At 40.2% G+C, this 17,300-nt stretch overlaps 1 protein-coding gene across 1 annotated transcript in view; it reads left to right on the top strand.

The window, feature by feature from the left end:
* Nucleotides 1-17,300, top strand: part of plxnb2b (plexin b2b) — a 107,477-nt gene that overhangs the window by 75,260 nt on the left and 14,917 nt on the right. Inside the window, exons 4-17 of the mRNA XM_079450456.1 lie at nucleotides 5,948-7,077; nucleotides 7,867-8,055; nucleotides 9,171-9,296; nucleotides 9,529-9,629; nucleotides 9,930-10,056; nucleotides 10,481-10,637; nucleotides 11,118-11,229; nucleotides 11,660-11,771; nucleotides 12,740-12,841; nucleotides 13,004-13,096; nucleotides 13,506-13,593; nucleotides 13,963-14,126; nucleotides 15,236-15,384; nucleotides 16,725-16,836. Of these exons, the coding sequence (XP_079306582.1) occupies nucleotides 5,950-7,077; nucleotides 7,867-8,055; nucleotides 9,171-9,296; nucleotides 9,529-9,629; nucleotides 9,930-10,056; nucleotides 10,481-10,637; nucleotides 11,118-11,229; nucleotides 11,660-11,771; nucleotides 12,740-12,841; nucleotides 13,004-13,096; nucleotides 13,506-13,593; nucleotides 13,963-14,126; nucleotides 15,236-15,384; nucleotides 16,725-16,836 (2,760 nt within the window). The 5' untranslated portion in view covers nucleotides 5,948-5,949. The remainder of the gene's footprint in view (nucleotides 1-5,947; nucleotides 7,078-7,866; nucleotides 8,056-9,170; nucleotides 9,297-9,528; nucleotides 9,630-9,929; nucleotides 10,057-10,480; nucleotides 10,638-11,117; nucleotides 11,230-11,659; nucleotides 11,772-12,739; nucleotides 12,842-13,003; nucleotides 13,097-13,505; nucleotides 13,594-13,962; nucleotides 14,127-15,235; nucleotides 15,385-16,724; nucleotides 16,837-17,300) is intronic.

The raw sequence follows: 17,300 nt of genomic DNA, 5'->3' as shown, positions 1-17,300 counted from the left end.
CCTGCAAAGCTTTTAGTAGCTTTATTTATTCAGCAGCCAGCTGGAGGAGAATCTGATCTCCTCACACCGTGTTTACATTGATGCCCGAGCGCTGTGATGGTCCGGTCAAACACTCACACACACACACACACACACACATTCAGAGCGCTCAGCCTTCAGGTGAGATACCATTAGAGTACAGTCACAAGCGCGAAACTCAAACTTAATACTGTTGCATACTTTGCAGTATTTACTGTATAGATATACTTTAAGTATGTAATGTATTGTGATGTTTTGATGTCACATGACTTTACGCTTTTAGTGTGTAACACATCCCAAACACATTGAATTTGACAGGTGGAGAGTACTTCAGTTTTTTGCTCTTATACAGTACAGACATGGAAAAGATATAATATAAGAAAATATTATACTTTAACGTGTTTTTTTCCTTTAATACTTAGGTCGATTTAAAATCTTGTACTTTCTTTCACTGAAAAAAGCATATGCATAAAAGTATGTACCGAAGCATTAGAATTAATTAATCAATCATTTTTTAAAGTATGAAGTTAAAGTATGATAGAGTATGTACTTTTTTTTCAAAGTAAAAGCACTCTGATAAAAGACCAGATAGGTCTACTTGAAGTTTGTATTTTTTGAGAAAAGATTTTACATTTACATTTAGTCATTTAGCAGACGCTTTTATCCAAAGAGTTCAGGGAACAATAAGCGATATGTCATAAAAGAGCAATAGTACATCAGGTGCTAATACTAATGTACTAGATTTTTATGGAAAAATACTAAAGTACAAAATTTTTCATGTACTTAAGTATGAAAGGTAAAAAAGGTGAAATGTAATGGAGTAAAAAAATATGATACTTAATAAAAGTATGATAATATTGAAACATTTGAAATATACTTCTTTTACTGAAGCAAAAATATATGCATTAAAGTAGGATATATGTAAAAGGTACCCGATTTTTTTTATGTACAGATTTATAAACAATAAGATTTTATTTTTTAATGTAGAGATACAAAGGTATGTTGTTGTAATGTAGTGATGTAATAAAATACAAAGTAAAGTATGTGTTGTTTTAGTTCATTTCTGAGTAAAATGCTTAAGTAAAAGTAAGTACCTGATTTCTATTGTTCTAATGTATTAAATGTAAAAACAAAGAGGGGCTTATTTCGTGATAAGAACCGCGACTTAATACACGGCTAATGCCACATGAGAAGAAAACTGAGGATTAAATGTGAATTTGAAATCTTTTATTAGCTCATTTTTACCGAATGCAGACCTTCCTCGAGGAAAAGCCGTTTACTTTTAAGAAACAACGGTCAAATGTCACAAACAGGCAATTTTTGCATAACAATTTGTAAATATAATGTCATATATGTTATCAAAAGACACATTTATATTTAATTCGTCAAAAAAACTCTGATTCCGGGCTACCGTGTGTTATTAGTTTTGAGCGGTTGTTATGGGGGAATAACGAACCTGCAAATGTTGCGCAATTGGCCAATCATAATCAAGCATTCCAACAAGCCGTGTCATAAAATGTAGTTACATTTTTCCAAAGTAAAAACAAAGTACATACTTAAAAACACCTGAGGTTGGAATGCTGAAGTACTGTCCACCTCTGGAGTTTGAAAACGTCCCAAAACGAGGTTGCTTGAGGAGAGGCCTTCTAAGATTTCGCCTGGCAGGCGATAAAATGTGATTTCAAATGTCCCATGAACTCACAATGAAGGATGGATCCAATCCATATTATATAAACTTTTATTATATAGGGATCTTTTGACATGTCAGAAAGCCACCGCACCCGTAATATCCTAGCAACCGCTGCATGGATGCAGGAGTGGAGTTTATCTTATTGTTCAGCTGCCTTATTGATGCCGAGCTCCATCATTAGAGACGTAAATTGTGTAATGAATTTCACTCAGGCATCATAATATTATGAAACTCGTGTTGCTGAAAGAAGCGAGTGAGAAATGAGAAATCTGAAGCGCTGTGAGAGGACGGACAGATAATCAGATGGGATTGGTGAAGAATCTTCTCTCCATCACTCCGTATTTAATCTCATTTGGTCCTGGCCAGCTGTGTCCGGGGTTTACACGCACACACACATACAGAGAAGATATTTGGCTCGACCAGCAGGCACAAAACGGACCAATAATGCAGGATTTAATTCTAACTGTGTGTGTGTGGGCACAGCTGCCACGCACACAGAGGTGCGCTCCTGTCACAGTCTAGACTTCAGGCCGGTTTGTTAGCGCATCTCACCGCTGGCAAATGAAAATAAATGAAAAGGCGGTCGGGAGAATCACTCGTATGGAAATTCAATAGAGACTTTGACCGGAGCTTTGCTGCGCACTCCAAACCTGTTCATCTCGCAGCAGGGGCGGACACCCCACACACCACATCCACACCGATTGTTTTCTTTATAAGAGTGCTGTGGTCTTTGTTTTGTTTTCAGTTGTGAGCGTGTTTCGTTTTCTGTGGGTCTGTTGTTTCCACCAGGTATCATACAGCAAATCATGTATGGTTAAATATAATAATGTAGTAGAGTCAAATGGTTTTTTTAGTTCATGCCAGGTGATTCTGTTGTTAAAACACACATGCAGTGCACAAATATTGTGACAGTTCACCCAAAAATGAAAATTCTGTCATGGTTTACTCACCCTAAGGTTGTTCCAAACCTCTATAAATGTATTTGTTTTGATAAACACAAAGGGAGATATTTGAAAGAATGTCAGTAAACAAACACATCTCATCCCACATTTACTGCCATGGTAGGGATTATAAATACTGTGGGAGTCAATGGAGGGTGAGATGTGTTTGGTTACAGACATTCTTTCAAATATCTTCCTTTGTGTTTGCAGAACAAATACATGTATACAGGTTTGGAACAACCTTAGGGTGATTAAACCATGACAGAATTTAAATTTTTTGGGTGAACTTTGCCTTTAAGGGCAAAACGCATATGCAATGACCTTCTGTTCTGTGCTCCTGGTCAAGTGTAATATTCTATGTTGTGATGTTCCATGCGAGTGAACTTGACTTTGTCATAGCTCAGGTAACAGGCGTGTGCGGTCTTGCCTGGAATCTTATGGGCTGTCTACATCTCACAAGTTTCATCATTGAGCGCCGAGCTGAAGGTGTCGAGTTCTTTCCTCCGACTGCCGAGAAAACAGGATTATCTCTCTCAAGCAATATACCTACGCTAATGAGTCGTGTTTTCTCTCTCACGTCTCTCTGCTGGAGGTAAAGCCTTCTGTTCTGCCGTGCACTTATAATTTAACAACCATGACACCCCGGTTGGATATCTCCAGATGTTTCCGATTCATTAGCGAATTGCTAGTTTCGTTATTATTTATCATGTTGGGCCGTCGGTCGCCGTTGCAATATTTGAGCTTTGAAACCGGATTTACCGGTGGATGAAAGGGCCAAGATCCTCACGAGATGACCCTTAACTGCACGTCTGAAGGAATTTGTGTGACAGAAGAGGGTTTTTGGGGGCTGCTTGTGAGCGATTTGCATGCATAAGCAAATGAATCTTTGAAGTCGTGCTCTTTACAATGAGAGAGAGATGAGCTGGAATCCGCTCGCCCTGATCACAGTCTAAAGACCTCTTTCTCTCGAAGAAGTTGTGCCCGTCAGTGAGAAGATCCCTCTGAATGTTTTAATAAAAACGGTTTTGTCTTTCATCACAGTTAGACAAGGGAATGAGGAGGTTTGCCTGAGCCATTTATTCTTTTTCCCTCCTTCAGCCGGGAAAGATGTGCCCCAGATATCTGCTGTTAGTTTCACGAGTCTTGTGGGCATGCTGTGTCCTGTCATAACAGTGATGTAACTCAAAGATGATAAAACAGTGTTATAAGTCCAAGAAGAGTTTCACTTCATGGTCTCCAGTGTGTTCTTACAACACTGCCATGTGGTTGCTATGGTTACATTTACATTACATTTACGTTTTTTCATTACGTTCAGAACACCCGACGGTGTTTGGAGGTATACTGTGTGGTTGCTAGGGTGGTTAAGTGGATGCAAGAATGTTGCTATATGGTTGCTAAGGTGGTTCTGGTGGATTGCTATTCTGAGTGAATGTAAGTGTGTTGCTTTGGAATGCCTAGGGAGTTATGAGCTGTCGTTAGCACATGCTATGCGATTGTTAAAGTGGTATAGGTGGTTGCTAGGGCAGTGCCGTGTGGTTGCTAGTGTGTTCTGGGTGGATGCTAAGGTGTTCACAGTAGTTCCTGGTTCATTGTTTATTATTTGGGAAATCCCAAATATGAGCAACCGTACTAGTGATGCTTGTCTCAGCACACGCCACAATTAACTTCACTCTCATACCCTTTAACCATGTAATTCAACACATTCAAACAATGCTTTTTTGTCATATGCCTTTAATTGAGACAGGCTGTCTTCTAGCCGAGCTTCTCTCTGCGCCGGCTGTTAAATGAGAATTAATGGAGACAGTCCAGTGTGGCTCGACCTCTGTTCTGCCTGACCAACACACGTCACCATAATCGCATCACCGAAGACATATGTGTCATTCTTAAGCAAAGTCTCTGGCGCTGATCTATAAGTCCACGCCCTATTTCTTTTGTGTCCATGAGCTCTCTATTGAGTTAAAGTCGCTGAAACGTGCTTTCAGGTCCGCTGCTGTCAGTAAATGCTGTAATTTTTCTTCTTGTATTAGAGGTTAAATATTATATGATTCCATTCAGGCACCTGCAGGCAGATATAGGATGGTCTTTGTTTGGGAATATCGCTCCGTGCCGAGATAAATCACTGCTTCTCACTGGAAATGTGATCCCTCAGAGGTTTTTTAATGGTTTAGAAATGTACTGCTTGTAATTTGAGTCCAATTTTCTTTTGTAGTTCCTTTGGAAAAAATAGGAATGTATGAGAATTATAAACATGCAGTAAAAGAAAGTAAAATGTTTGAGGTCATATTGATATTTTCTCAGGAAAACCATCATAGAAATGAGAGATTTAAAGGGACAGGTCACCCAAATATAAAAATTCTGTCGTCATGTCTTTATGTCGATTAAATCTTTCCTCTGTGGAGCACGGATGGAGATATTTAGAAAAAAGTCTCTTTTGTGTCCATATAATGGAAATCAATGGGGTCCAATGTTGTTTAGTTACTGACATTCAGCGAAATAGTTTCTTTTACATTCTGCAGAAGAAAGGAAGTCACAAGTATGCGATGACATGATCAAATGATCAAATACTTTTTATTTTTGGGTGAACTTGGGTGAAAGAGTCTCCATTGGCCCGCCATTGAATGTCATTGCTGTCCTGGAGAATCTCATCTGTAATTTTGCCTTCTTAACGGATCGTTCACGCTTTTAGGACAGAAGAGACCAATCCCGTGGAAAAAGTAAAAAAAACAGGCCGCGAAAAGAGGCCGAGTCACAGGAACTAATTCAAGCCGCCAATTCAAATGAAAAATAATTGTTTAAGGGTATGAACTAAAAGGGCAGCTACATTTATGTGAAGAAATGGAATTTGTAATAAATGAGCTTCATGAGGGAAAAAACTATGAGGTTTCCCAATGTAAGGGCAGAGGTTTTTTATGTAAATGAATGCGAGAGCTCAAAATTAACTGAGCCCTCAGGGTGAGAGCGTTTTCGCTTTGCTGCGTCGATGGAACTCCAGGGAATAGCAGGTTGACATCATAAAACAGCCGGCTGGGTCTGAGCTTTGTCAGAGTTTTTAATTTGAAGAATGTCTTTGGGAAGGAGTCGCAAGATTGAGTATCATGGGCAAGACCACTTTTTTAGCAAGTTCTGTGGTCAAAATGTGCTCAAACGTCCACGTCAGGGGTCTTTATTTTCATTCTGGGTCATGTCCTGCAGTTGAATTTCAACCTGCTTTTACACACCTCGTTCACACCACTTTCAATTAATTCTGAAGACCCTGTGTAGACTAAACCAATTTGTCTTTCTTCCTTTTATTTGACAGAAATGGCGGGCTGGTTGCCGGTGGTCTTACTTGTGCTGCATGTGGTGCTGGTCTTCTCAGAGGAGAACATATTGGAGTTTTCCACATCCGCGCCCATCAATAACGTGGTACAGGACCCCAACACCGGACGGGTCTACCTGGGGGCGGTCAATGCCATTTACCAACTGGACTCTTCACTAAACCTGGAGGCCAGAACTGAAACGGGTCCCAAAAAGGACGTAAAGGGTTGCACGCCTCCAGTATCCACCTGTCAGGACCTGGTAGACACAAACAACACTAATAAACTCTTACTGGTTAATTCTGCGAATGGGTCGTTGATCGTTTGCGGGAGTTTGTACCGAGGTATCTGTTCTCTGCTCAACCTTACCAATGTTAAAGAACAGATATACTATAGCGACAGCAAAGGCGAGCGGACCTACGCCGCCAGCACTGAGGACCACGTCTCCGTGGTGGGCGTCATGGCCACGCTCGTAGTAGAAAAAATACCTTTCAACGTGTTTTTGGTTGGAAAGGGCTACGGAAGTATGGACAGCTCTAAACTCATCAGCACCAGAATCGTGCAGAACTATCGCGACTGGGTCGTGTTCGAAAGCATCATCGAGTCGTCCATGGTCCAGGCAGTGCCTTTCGCGGCCAAGTACATGCACGATTTTCGCTTCGCTTTTAAAAATGATGAATTTGTGTACTTTATCTTCTCGCGCACCCTCGGAGGAGCGGATAATAAAAACTTCACATTCATTTCTCGCCTCTGCGAGAATGACATACATTATTATTCCTACACGGAACTTCAGCTCAGCTGCGGTCAAAATAATCATTACAATAAAGTCCAGGCCGCGTACGTCACCGAGCCGGGGAAAGAGCTGGCACATCACATGTCCGACTCGGGAGAGTACGGAAATGTCCTGGCATGGGATAAAGTCCTGTTTGTCGTGGCCAGTTCGGAGGATGGGGGCTCTGTGAATTTACCCACGGTAGAGTCCGCTCTGTGTATGTACCCCCTTAAAAAGATTAACCAGAAACTGGTGGAAATGGTCAGAGCATGTTACATGGACTACGGCAAGATTGACGGCAAGTTAGTGGTTGAGAGCCCTTACATGTCCAGCAAAGCCGAACTGTGCGTCAAACATGATGTAAGTATCAGCCGATGTGATGATGATTATGTTGATAAATTACATTTTGTGCGTAAACCAGGAATAACAAATATTGCAGACACAACACAAGAACGAGCGACTGTTGTAATATACATCAGTCAAATAATTGTATTATATGTTATTAAATTATGGTGAGTGATTATGTAAACAGACTTTGAAAAAGCACGGACTATTGATTTGTGGCGATAACTGCTGTGTAAGTATAACGTTTTAGAAATTGTTTTACATTTTTAAGAAAATAGTAGTAAACACCACAACTAAAATGAAAATTACACAGACAAACAAAGTCATTAGATCTTTCAGAAGTGCAAAAAAAATCTTTTACGTAGTAATTATTATGAAATTAAAATAAATAAGTGAGTTGACGCATATAACAAGGAGAACTAAAGAAGAAAACTGATCTTGAAATAAGTGCCCAATAAACATGTATATGTTCAGATTTCTTTTTCTTACCCTATTGGCAGATATTTTGTCTTGTTTTAAGCGGAAAGTTACTATTATTTTTATTTTACTTTACTTTTACATTTTTAAACATTACTGTTTTGGACTGTATACAGTAGCTATTGTGCTAAGAACAAGCCTCAAGGCTAAAAACTAAAAAGGTTCACCCAGGAATCAAATTGATGATAATTTGAATAAAATGATATCTTTTTGTCTACTAAAGAAGACAGAACATTGGCAATGTCATGAGCATAAGTAAATGATGACAGAAGTTTATTTTGGTGAACGAATAGTAAATGTTTTACTCATCTGTTCTCTCTCTCGCAGAAAAACATCGTTGATAAATTTACTTGCGGAGCCGATTTCCTTCCATCTCCATTGGCCAGTCGGCAGGAGTTCGCTTTGAGGGCCAATCCATTCTTCACCAGACCGAATCTGCTGACAGCGGTGGCTGTGGCCGAAGAGAACGATCACACCATTGCGTTTCTGGGCCACAATCCAGGAGAAGTGATCAAGGTAAGATCAGCAATGCTAAATGTTAGAAGCTACAATGGCACCCTTAGCATGACGGTCTAACCACGTTGTCAGCACATGCGAGGTTTTAGGACTATCCTTAATTGCAGCAGAATAATGAACCGGAAAGTCTTTTGAATGCAAAAAGGAGGAGACAAAACATTTGTCTAACAAACTTGACTTTAAAAACAGCCAAAAATTGACATTTCCGGAGGAGGGTGCGGAGAAGAGCAGTCAGTATGTTTCAGAATGTCCTTGTTAAAGAAATATTGATATATTTCTGAACACCTGATGCTACGCACCTGATTTGGCATGCGCGTCACAACGCCAGAGTTTAGACTTCTGCGTGTGAGGGAATCGGAGGCTGAACGCGGCGAATCATTGACAGAACGATGAAAGAGAAAGAGATATCACTGTCACGAAACGGCGCGCACCTGGGACACAGCTAAACACGGCAGACGCCATATTAGAAATAATGAACCGCTCTTCACAACTTGAGTCCAATTCTCGGATCCGAAAAATGCTTGCAAGAGCAGATCATTTGGAGAATAGATGGATAGATGGAGTTCAGGTGGAGATTTCGTCATGCTGAGCGCGTTGTGAACTAGTTGACGTTTTTTGGCTTTTCGTATATCTGCTTCAAAACATTGTCAAATTTTGCATTTAGAAGATATAAGCGTTCAAATCTAAGTTTCTCACGCTCAAGTACAGATCAGCGACTTTTATGACATCACTCTGCACTGCTTATTCAATTCAAAGCTGCTAGCTATTTTAAAAGGGGGAGGAGCCACTCAATACGTCATGAAAAATGACATTCACATTTAAAGGAATCATCATTAGGGTTGGAATTGTAATTGTTTTTTTTAATATTAATATTTCAAACAAGGCTACGTATTTGATATTTTAGAGTTGGGTGAAAATCAAGCCAGCTGTGGTTTTCTTAGCTATTTTTACTGGCCCGCCGGCCATTAGTTCAGATTCGACACGTTGTCACCGAGTTTGCGGCTCAGGTGCGATGGGGGGTTTGTGTGGTCCGTAAAGATGACAGATGTGCCCTGTTTCTGGCTTGACTGTTTAATTGTATCTTTCTCTGTGTCTATTGTTCTCTGTTTACCCAGGTACATTTGTCAGGCCAACCGGAGGCGTACAACCCCGGTCCGGGCTACAAAACCAGCGGCAACATAAATAAGAACCTTTTCTTTGACAAAGACCAGACGCACTTGTACATCACCACAGAGAAAAAGGTATGAGGCTGGAGTCATTTATCATACGCCGTACATTCAGGGCCGTTGATTATCGATGGCTCGGCCTTAGGAAACACAACCGTTTCAGACACTTATGGTTATAGTTCTTGTTGATGTAGTATATGTTTTTATTTTGAAATTGAAACTAAAGGATTGAGGTAGCGCATGTCTAGTTGAGGCCGGATCCCCACAGCAATGAAAACTGGGTTTCTTTGTTGTTGTGGTTGTGCAGATCACGAAGGTGCCCGTTCAGACCTGCCATTTGAAAACTGACTGCCAGTCGTGTGTGGCACAGAGAGATCCGTACTGCGGCTGGTGTGTCCTGGAAGGAAGGTATCTGTAGATTTTCTTAAATAACGTTTCTGGTTTTGTTGAGAATGACCAAGAGACCACAAAGAGAACATATAGTATCATAAAAACATTGAAACCATGCCATAGTTGTTAGTGCACGTGGTCTTATTATTTTGATTTGTTTTTTTATGGAGGGTATGCAATAAGTCCCAAACCCCCCTCCATCATAACATGTATTTACCTAAAAAATGTTAGAAAACTCAACCAAAAAATCACATCCATATATTAGATCATAATTATAATATATATACTGTATATATATATATTGTATCATTTGCGCAGATGCACGAGGAGATCAGACTGCGGCCGTGCGGAGGAAAAGAATGGCTGGCTGTGGAGTCCAAACCAACAGTGTGTGAAAATCGTCTCCTTCCACCCGCCAAATCTCAGCTGCTTGAAGTCCCAGCAGGTACCAGCCGAGTGTCGCCGGCACAATTACCAGAGTGGTATTTTTAAACCCGACTGCTCAGCGCTGATTGTGAGAAAAAGCTGAGCTTGACTCCCACACAATGAGGCCATATTGGTGAACAGACGGCGGGAACACAATGGCCGATGATGGCGTGTTTGAAATTCTGTGCCGCCGTCGTGTTATGCAATAAAACTTATTTGATTGTGGAGTATGCGAGTGTTAGAGGATAATTATTGAGAAAATTTTGTTATTGGCAAAAGAACATTGTTATAAATTGTCAAGACTTCACTCTCACAAAAATGAACCACAGGTAAAACCAAAAATGACTTCATGACTCTTTCACCTGTAAAAGAATGTATTTAACAGATTCAAAAGGTTTTGCTTAAATTTCCATCTCACGTCGAGTTTCTAAAATCTCTCTTAGGTGGAGATCATGGTCCGACTGCTGCCCATCCTTCGAGATTCCGACCGTATCAAATGCACTTTCGGCTCTCATGAAAGCACCGGCAGGATGGTGGACGGCAGGGTCAGTTGCCTCTTACCTGAGCCGCATCTTATACCAACCACACCTGAGCACCAAGGTATGACTCCTAATGTGAAGTTCAAGTGATTTCTTATATTTCACCACAATATTCTACACTTCAGCATTTCATTTCTATTTTTGACAGAACTGCACTTTAAATGCTTCGTAATTTAGTTTCTCATTTGCCACCCGTTCCCTGACCCTTGGAATGCATTTGCTACTGTAGCTAATAATAATTAAAAGTGCACGCACAGTCATTTATTCCTCATTAAAAATCATTTTACACTTCAAAAATGAAAGTACTTGTTGAAAATGATTCCAGTCATATAGCCAAATGAAACTTTTTATTTTACTGACATTGATGACAATGTGTTGAGATCATATGACCATTTTATTAGTATAAGTGTTATGAAATAATAATAAAAAAACAATCTTTTAAATTATTCGAGTTTTTATTATGATTAAATATTGTAAGTACTTGAAAATGCACATCAAGTCTATGGAGATTTAGAAAAACACAATGTTTTGCTTTTTACAGATTTTGTTGCTGTCCCAGTCAAGATCTTCGTAAACGGCAGCGTGCAGGTGGCGTCCAGCGACTACAAGTTCTACAACTGTGCAGCGGCTGTTCGTAAAGCAGAAAATACACCGTACGTTTGCTTTCTCGCTTCTTTTGTCAGCGTGTGTGTGTGTGTCACCGTGTTGTGCTGACACCAGTATGTGTATAATGAATACGAGTATCTGTAACGATGAGACATTGGTTTACTCATAAATTGTAATGCATCAGTGAAACTGGAATTGAATTTGCTTCTTTAGAGACTTGCTTACATTTACCCCTCTTTTTTTGGAGAGCAGGAAATTGCTTTGGTTTCTCATCCATTCATCACGCATGAAAGTCAATCCCTCATCTCTTTTTCTCCCGCTTCTTGTGTTTTTTAAGCGCTGGGGGGACGTTTCTGATGAATGGGTATTATTTGAAGTGCGCTGGGACTATATGCTTTTACGGCAAACATTTACACGCTGATGAAATATTTAACAAGGGCTGGCGTGTTGCTCTGTTATAATCGCGTCTCTCCGTAGGTGCACGTCCTGTGTGAGCAGCTCTTGGGGGTGTCAGTGGAACGTCGCGGCCCACACCTGCACAGATCTGAATGACGCGGAGACCGGAGCCAATATCATCAAACCCAAACAGGTACTGACAGGACAAGAATTCAAGCTTGTGCACACATGCGGTATTCTTTTATCAGTCCACCTGTATTACCATGCTGAAGAAAAACAGGTCATAGTAGTTAAAGAAATTGTCATGAAACTAATTCTGTGATAATCTTACCCTCGTGGTGTCGTCCAGTTGGGTATGTTGATTGTTGTTCATGCGACAATCCCTGCTGATAAAACACAAATTCAAATGGTTTCCATTAGAAAAAACATCAGCTGTTTACCATTAAAACAAACTTTGGGCCTTATTTCAGTAGGATTGAATGCTTTTATGTTGGTTCCACCCCACCAGTAGAACTCAACACATAACCGATAGAGACCCACAGATACATTATCCATTAAAACCAGTTCAAATCCCATTAAGGGTCGCAGGGTCCTGTTGTTTGTACCCATTAGAAATCTTCAGCTCTTTTTACTGGATCTTTAAAGCAGATGATGAACATTGATCGTCTCCGGGTGATTCATTTCGATTAGTTCAATAAGACCAATTCTTGGAGCGCCAGTCGACACATTTTTATTTTCAAACCTTTTTCTCATAGTGTCCAGCTGAATTACTTTTTTGGAAACGCACAACGCTGTTTACCGGTGTCCTGGTCACAAACGGCTGATTTATCGGATACAGTGGTAATAATTTTAGCCGCTCTGTTTTAATGCGAAACGTATTCGCTGAATCAGCAAATAAGAATGAATGGACGAAGTGGATTATACAATTACGCGATTAGACACAGTCACCGATGTCAGGGCGGATGTATTAGATTTCAGCCGAAAATAAACCGCTTTATTCATGCACGTCATCGTAGTTAATGAGTTTTTCTGTTTCAGCGGACGTTCATAAATTTATGTCGGACGAAAAGTACGAGTCGTAGATGGCGGTGAATGAGCAACGGATCATGTTTTTTTAAGGTCTGACAGCGTTACTGTTCTTCTTCTTGTCTTGTGATCTAGGTGAAGAGCTGTCCACGGTTCGAGAACCCAGATCCCGTTCTTATCCCGGTGGGATATAAAACACGCATCAGTTTTGAGGGCATCAATTTGGATCCGTACAAGGCGAGTTTGTCAATTTAGCTGTGAGCTTTGTGAACCCGTAAAATCGTTTTTGTGCGTGTTTTCATTTTTAGGGAAACCGTTACATACTAAATGATGAACCTATGTGTGTGAAAAATGGCGTGTCTGCAGTTGACATTTTATGTCCTTTTTCTGAAACATCAGGGCCGTGATTTTGTCATCGGAACAGAGCTGGTGAAGTTAGAGGAAGATGTGAAGACAGAACTGGGACCCTTCTATTCCTTCAGTGGATTTGAGGTTAGTTACGCACGTGCACACACGCACAATCGCTCTTTATCCGAATGTTGCTCCAGGGAGGCTGTTCTTACCGCACTGTAAATCTTTTAGGGTCAAAAGCATTTGCCAAATGACACGTTACCAAATACCATCGTAAGACACACCAACCCACAATTGCAGATGGTCTTCTGGGACTTTGAGATTATAGCTCCCCCTGTTGGCAGATATCCTATTGCACTCAAATGTGCAGGTGCCGTGGCTGGTTTTCGGCTGTGAAGCTCTTTCAAATACGCCCTGGTGTCAGTAAATACAAAACACCCGAAGCAGTTCTCTGATACAACACTGATTATGTTCAGCCGTCAAAGTGTCTCCAGACACGGTGAGGAATGTTTCTAAGATGAGCTCTTACCTTGTCACCTTTCTTTTTCAGTTTTCGTACGACAAAGCTCACGAGACCAGCGTTCTGTTCCACGTGAGGGAGAAATACACAAGGAAAAAGATCGACAGCAGTCTTAACGGTAACAGCTTTCGTTGGCTTTGAAATATTGGATGCTTTTTAATGTTCCTGTAGGGTAGAAGTGAAGAGTTTGCCTCCATTTTTTATAATGTTTTATTGCCATTCCCATTAATATCAACTGCAGTTGGTTTGTTTTGATTTGAGCCATGATAACTCAAAAAATACAGTGAACTAACACAATAAAACACAATAAAAACATGATAACATAATATAAACATGAAAACACCCGATGCGCGAGATGGCCAGTCCGCCCCCGATTGACGGTCCTAATTCCCTATTTGCTTAAGATATATACAGCTTGACTATTCTTTAAAACATACATTACATACATTATTATTGATTCTTTTGTTGTTTATTTGTCTTTTTACAGTGACTCTGTATAACTGCTCTCTGGGACGTGAGGACTGCAGTCTGTGTAAAAACGCCGATCCCAAATACCAGTGTGTGTGGTGTAGTCCGACCAGCTCGTGTGTGTACGAACATCTCTGTGCCTCAAAAGAACCCGAGCAGTGTCCCGACCCGCTGATCACTGACGTGAGTTACAGTTTACAAAACACGATCATCCATTATTCCGGATACTCAAAGTACAGGTACTTGACCCCTGTAGATGATTTCAGCGAGGGGCCAAACCTACAGCGAAACGACTCCTTCTCTTGAGACCAAAGCCGTGTTGCCATGTCTGACTTACTTCACCTAAAAATGAAATGTCTTTCGTTTACTCGCCCTCGTGTCATTTCAAACGTGTGTCACTTTCTTTCACAAGATATTTTGAAGAACGTTGATAACCAAACAACATTGGTCTCCATTGACTTCCATTGTACATAACAACATTTCTCAGAATATCTTCTTCTGTGTTCATGTACAGGTTTGAATAAATGAGGGTGAATAAATGATGAAAGAATTGTTATTTTTGGGTGAACTGTGCCTTTAAGGCTCGACAGTGTTTGGCACCCATAACATGATCAAATATGTTCTAAATATTCCCACATCCCATATTTCAGCCTTTCCCAGCTGCTTCTTACCACAATCATTTGTAATGCGTGCTTGTTTCAATTCCATTAGATGTTTTCGGATAGAAGAGAGAGCGCGCGAGAGAGACGGGACTTATTTTGGCAGACTGGGTTGCTTGTTTTTCGAGCGATATCTGGCAACGCTGCTTGTCTAATACCCAAAATTACTGTTGCTGAAACAGTACACAGCATTAAACTCACTGCGAAGCAATTCATGTGATAATTGAGACGTAAAAACAAGTCACAAGTATGTTGTAAATATGAGAAATTTATGCAACGTAATATCACGTGAAGGTTTTAACAGAGACTCGCAATAATCTGTATTCAAAACAGCGTTTCTGTGAATGGTGCCACAGCTCGGAGACTTCCAGCAATAATTTACAACTCCCCGTCTCGTTCTCCATCTCTCTCTTTCCCAATTTTCTTCAGCCCTTCAATCTCGGGACAATTTGAGACTTTATTTAAAAATCAATAGAAACCTCAGGTCACGTCCTGTTCTGCTCTTATTGAATGCCTGCATATATTCACTTAGATGTAACTCACCTTGTACCGTCCAGGCGATGTTGCTTACCTCGGCATTTCTCTGTGTTCGTTCAGAGCCGTCCGTAATGAATGTCTCTCATTCTGTTCAAGGTAACGCCACAATTCGGGCCCTTGAAAGGGGGAATAAAGGTCACTATTAAGGGCTCGAACCTGGGAATTCAGAAAGAGGACATTAAAAACATTACGGTGGCCGGAGTGCCGTGCAAACATCTCGGAGAACGTTACTCTGTATCAACAAGGTAAAATTCTAAAAGTTATTGTTCACACCTTAGTTTGCTCTTGGGGTTTTTGTTCATTATGTTATTCATACATATTTTCTTTATTTGTATATTCAACACAATCTCATGGGAATTCGTCACTATTTCACTATTCGTATAAATTCGTACGATCTTATTTAATGTTTTAATGCGATTTGCCTTCGTGCCAGTGATGTTAGGTTTAGGGGTGGGGCTTCAGTATTGCGTTTTGTTTTTACAATCAAACATTTTTGTACGATTCACAAATTGGCCACCTCTTAAAATAGTTACAAATTCCTGTGAGGTCATGTCGGTATATTTGCTTGTCATACATTTATTTTGTATATTTTCTTATACTTTTCTATTCAAATTTCTTTAGCATTAGTTAGACTGTATTATTTTTAAGGGGATATTCTTTTCTTAACATTCGGTTTTTATTGTATTAAGAAATAAACTGTAATAATATTTTCTTCAACTCATGAACTTTTGCCAAAGGGGAAAATAATACAAGATATACAACAAACGGTCTGTGTTTCTGAGAAACAAACCAGAACCTCTGGTGTGTTCTACCGGTTCATCTGTTTTATGGACGCTTTAGATATTTCACTGAAAACCAGGACAAGAATATTGATTTCGAGAATGATTTTTCGGCAAGGCGCTACACATCTGCTGCAATACTTTCCAGACACTTTTTAATAAACTCAAAGTCGACTTGATTCAGTATCGAGCGAGAGCTCTTATGAAATCCGATTGCTGCCGGACGTTTGAGGTTACAGATCTCTGAGGTACACACGGCCTGATTCTCACTCATCGTCCTGTTTGAGAGATCTAGTTCATGCGAAGTTAGTTAACAAAGAAGTAAGATTGATAGAATAGAAATAATGTCTTGTAGATCTTCCGTCCGTGGCTTTACATAATGCCAGCTGCTAGAATTTAATAGTTTTATTTAATAAACACTGCATATAGGAATTTATAGTGTGTCTGATATTTGACTATTTTTCGCTATATAAATAAAGCTGACTTGACTTGACTTATGTTGAGAGGAAAGTACTTAAGATAACCTGTAGTTTTGAGTTGTGAACTGAGGGGGCGATAAAGAGGCATATGTTGCACAATTTAATGTACATTGTTATCATATTCAGTCAAAATTAATTTCTGTAGTGTTTTTTATTTTGCTTTTTCGCAAAGCATATTTACAGAAAGAAAAAATGAATTGTAGAAAACATGACAATTTTTAAATAAACTATAGATTATATTATTGCAAAATGTCTGTTCAAAAAGTACATGTATTGTGTAATGATTGTTTTGCGTGTTTATTTATTTCAATAATATTTTTGTTGCAGTGTGGTTTGTGAGACCGGCCCGTCGAGTCTTTACAGAAGTGGAGAGGTGGAAATATACGTCGGCGGGGGGAAAAGAGGAATGTCTACAAAAGCTGTCCGCTTCACCTACAGGGTGAGCCTAGAAACTACATTACCCAGCATGCATTGACACATTCACTTAGAGTAGCGATCAATCAGTTTGAAGTGCATTATTCCAGTTTCAAACAGGGCGTATAAACCCACAAAGAGGAGAGAGTAATAGGAGAGAGTCACCTCCAGAACGCAATGTCAGAAATGAATAATTTACGTTTGTGGAGGTCAATCAATTACAAGACGCTTCTTCGTTTCTCTTTCTTTTGCGGTCCGGTCACACGTTTCCTGGGGTGATGTGCAGTGGCAATTATTATCTTGTGTGTTTCTACGGCTGACGGCTCCAGCAGAATTATTGCATCAGTTTATCAGGGAGCGAGGCGGTCTCGGGCGTCCCGCGGGGGGAACGCTGAGGGCGAGCGTTTCTTCGGCAGACTGACGTCTCGGATAGTTTCCTGGGATTATGTAATTATTACGGGAGGAAGGCAATCCAGAGGATGTGCCTGT

The sequence above is a fragment of the Barbatula barbatula genome (assembly GCF_947034865.1).
Source record: "Barbatula barbatula genome assembly, chromosome: 25".
In the NCBI taxonomy this organism is placed as follows: Eukaryota; Metazoa; Chordata; class Actinopteri; order Cypriniformes; family Nemacheilidae; genus Barbatula; species Barbatula barbatula.
The sequence above is the reverse complement of the archived record's forward strand: the minus strand, read 5'-3'. Positions and strand labels throughout refer to the sequence as shown.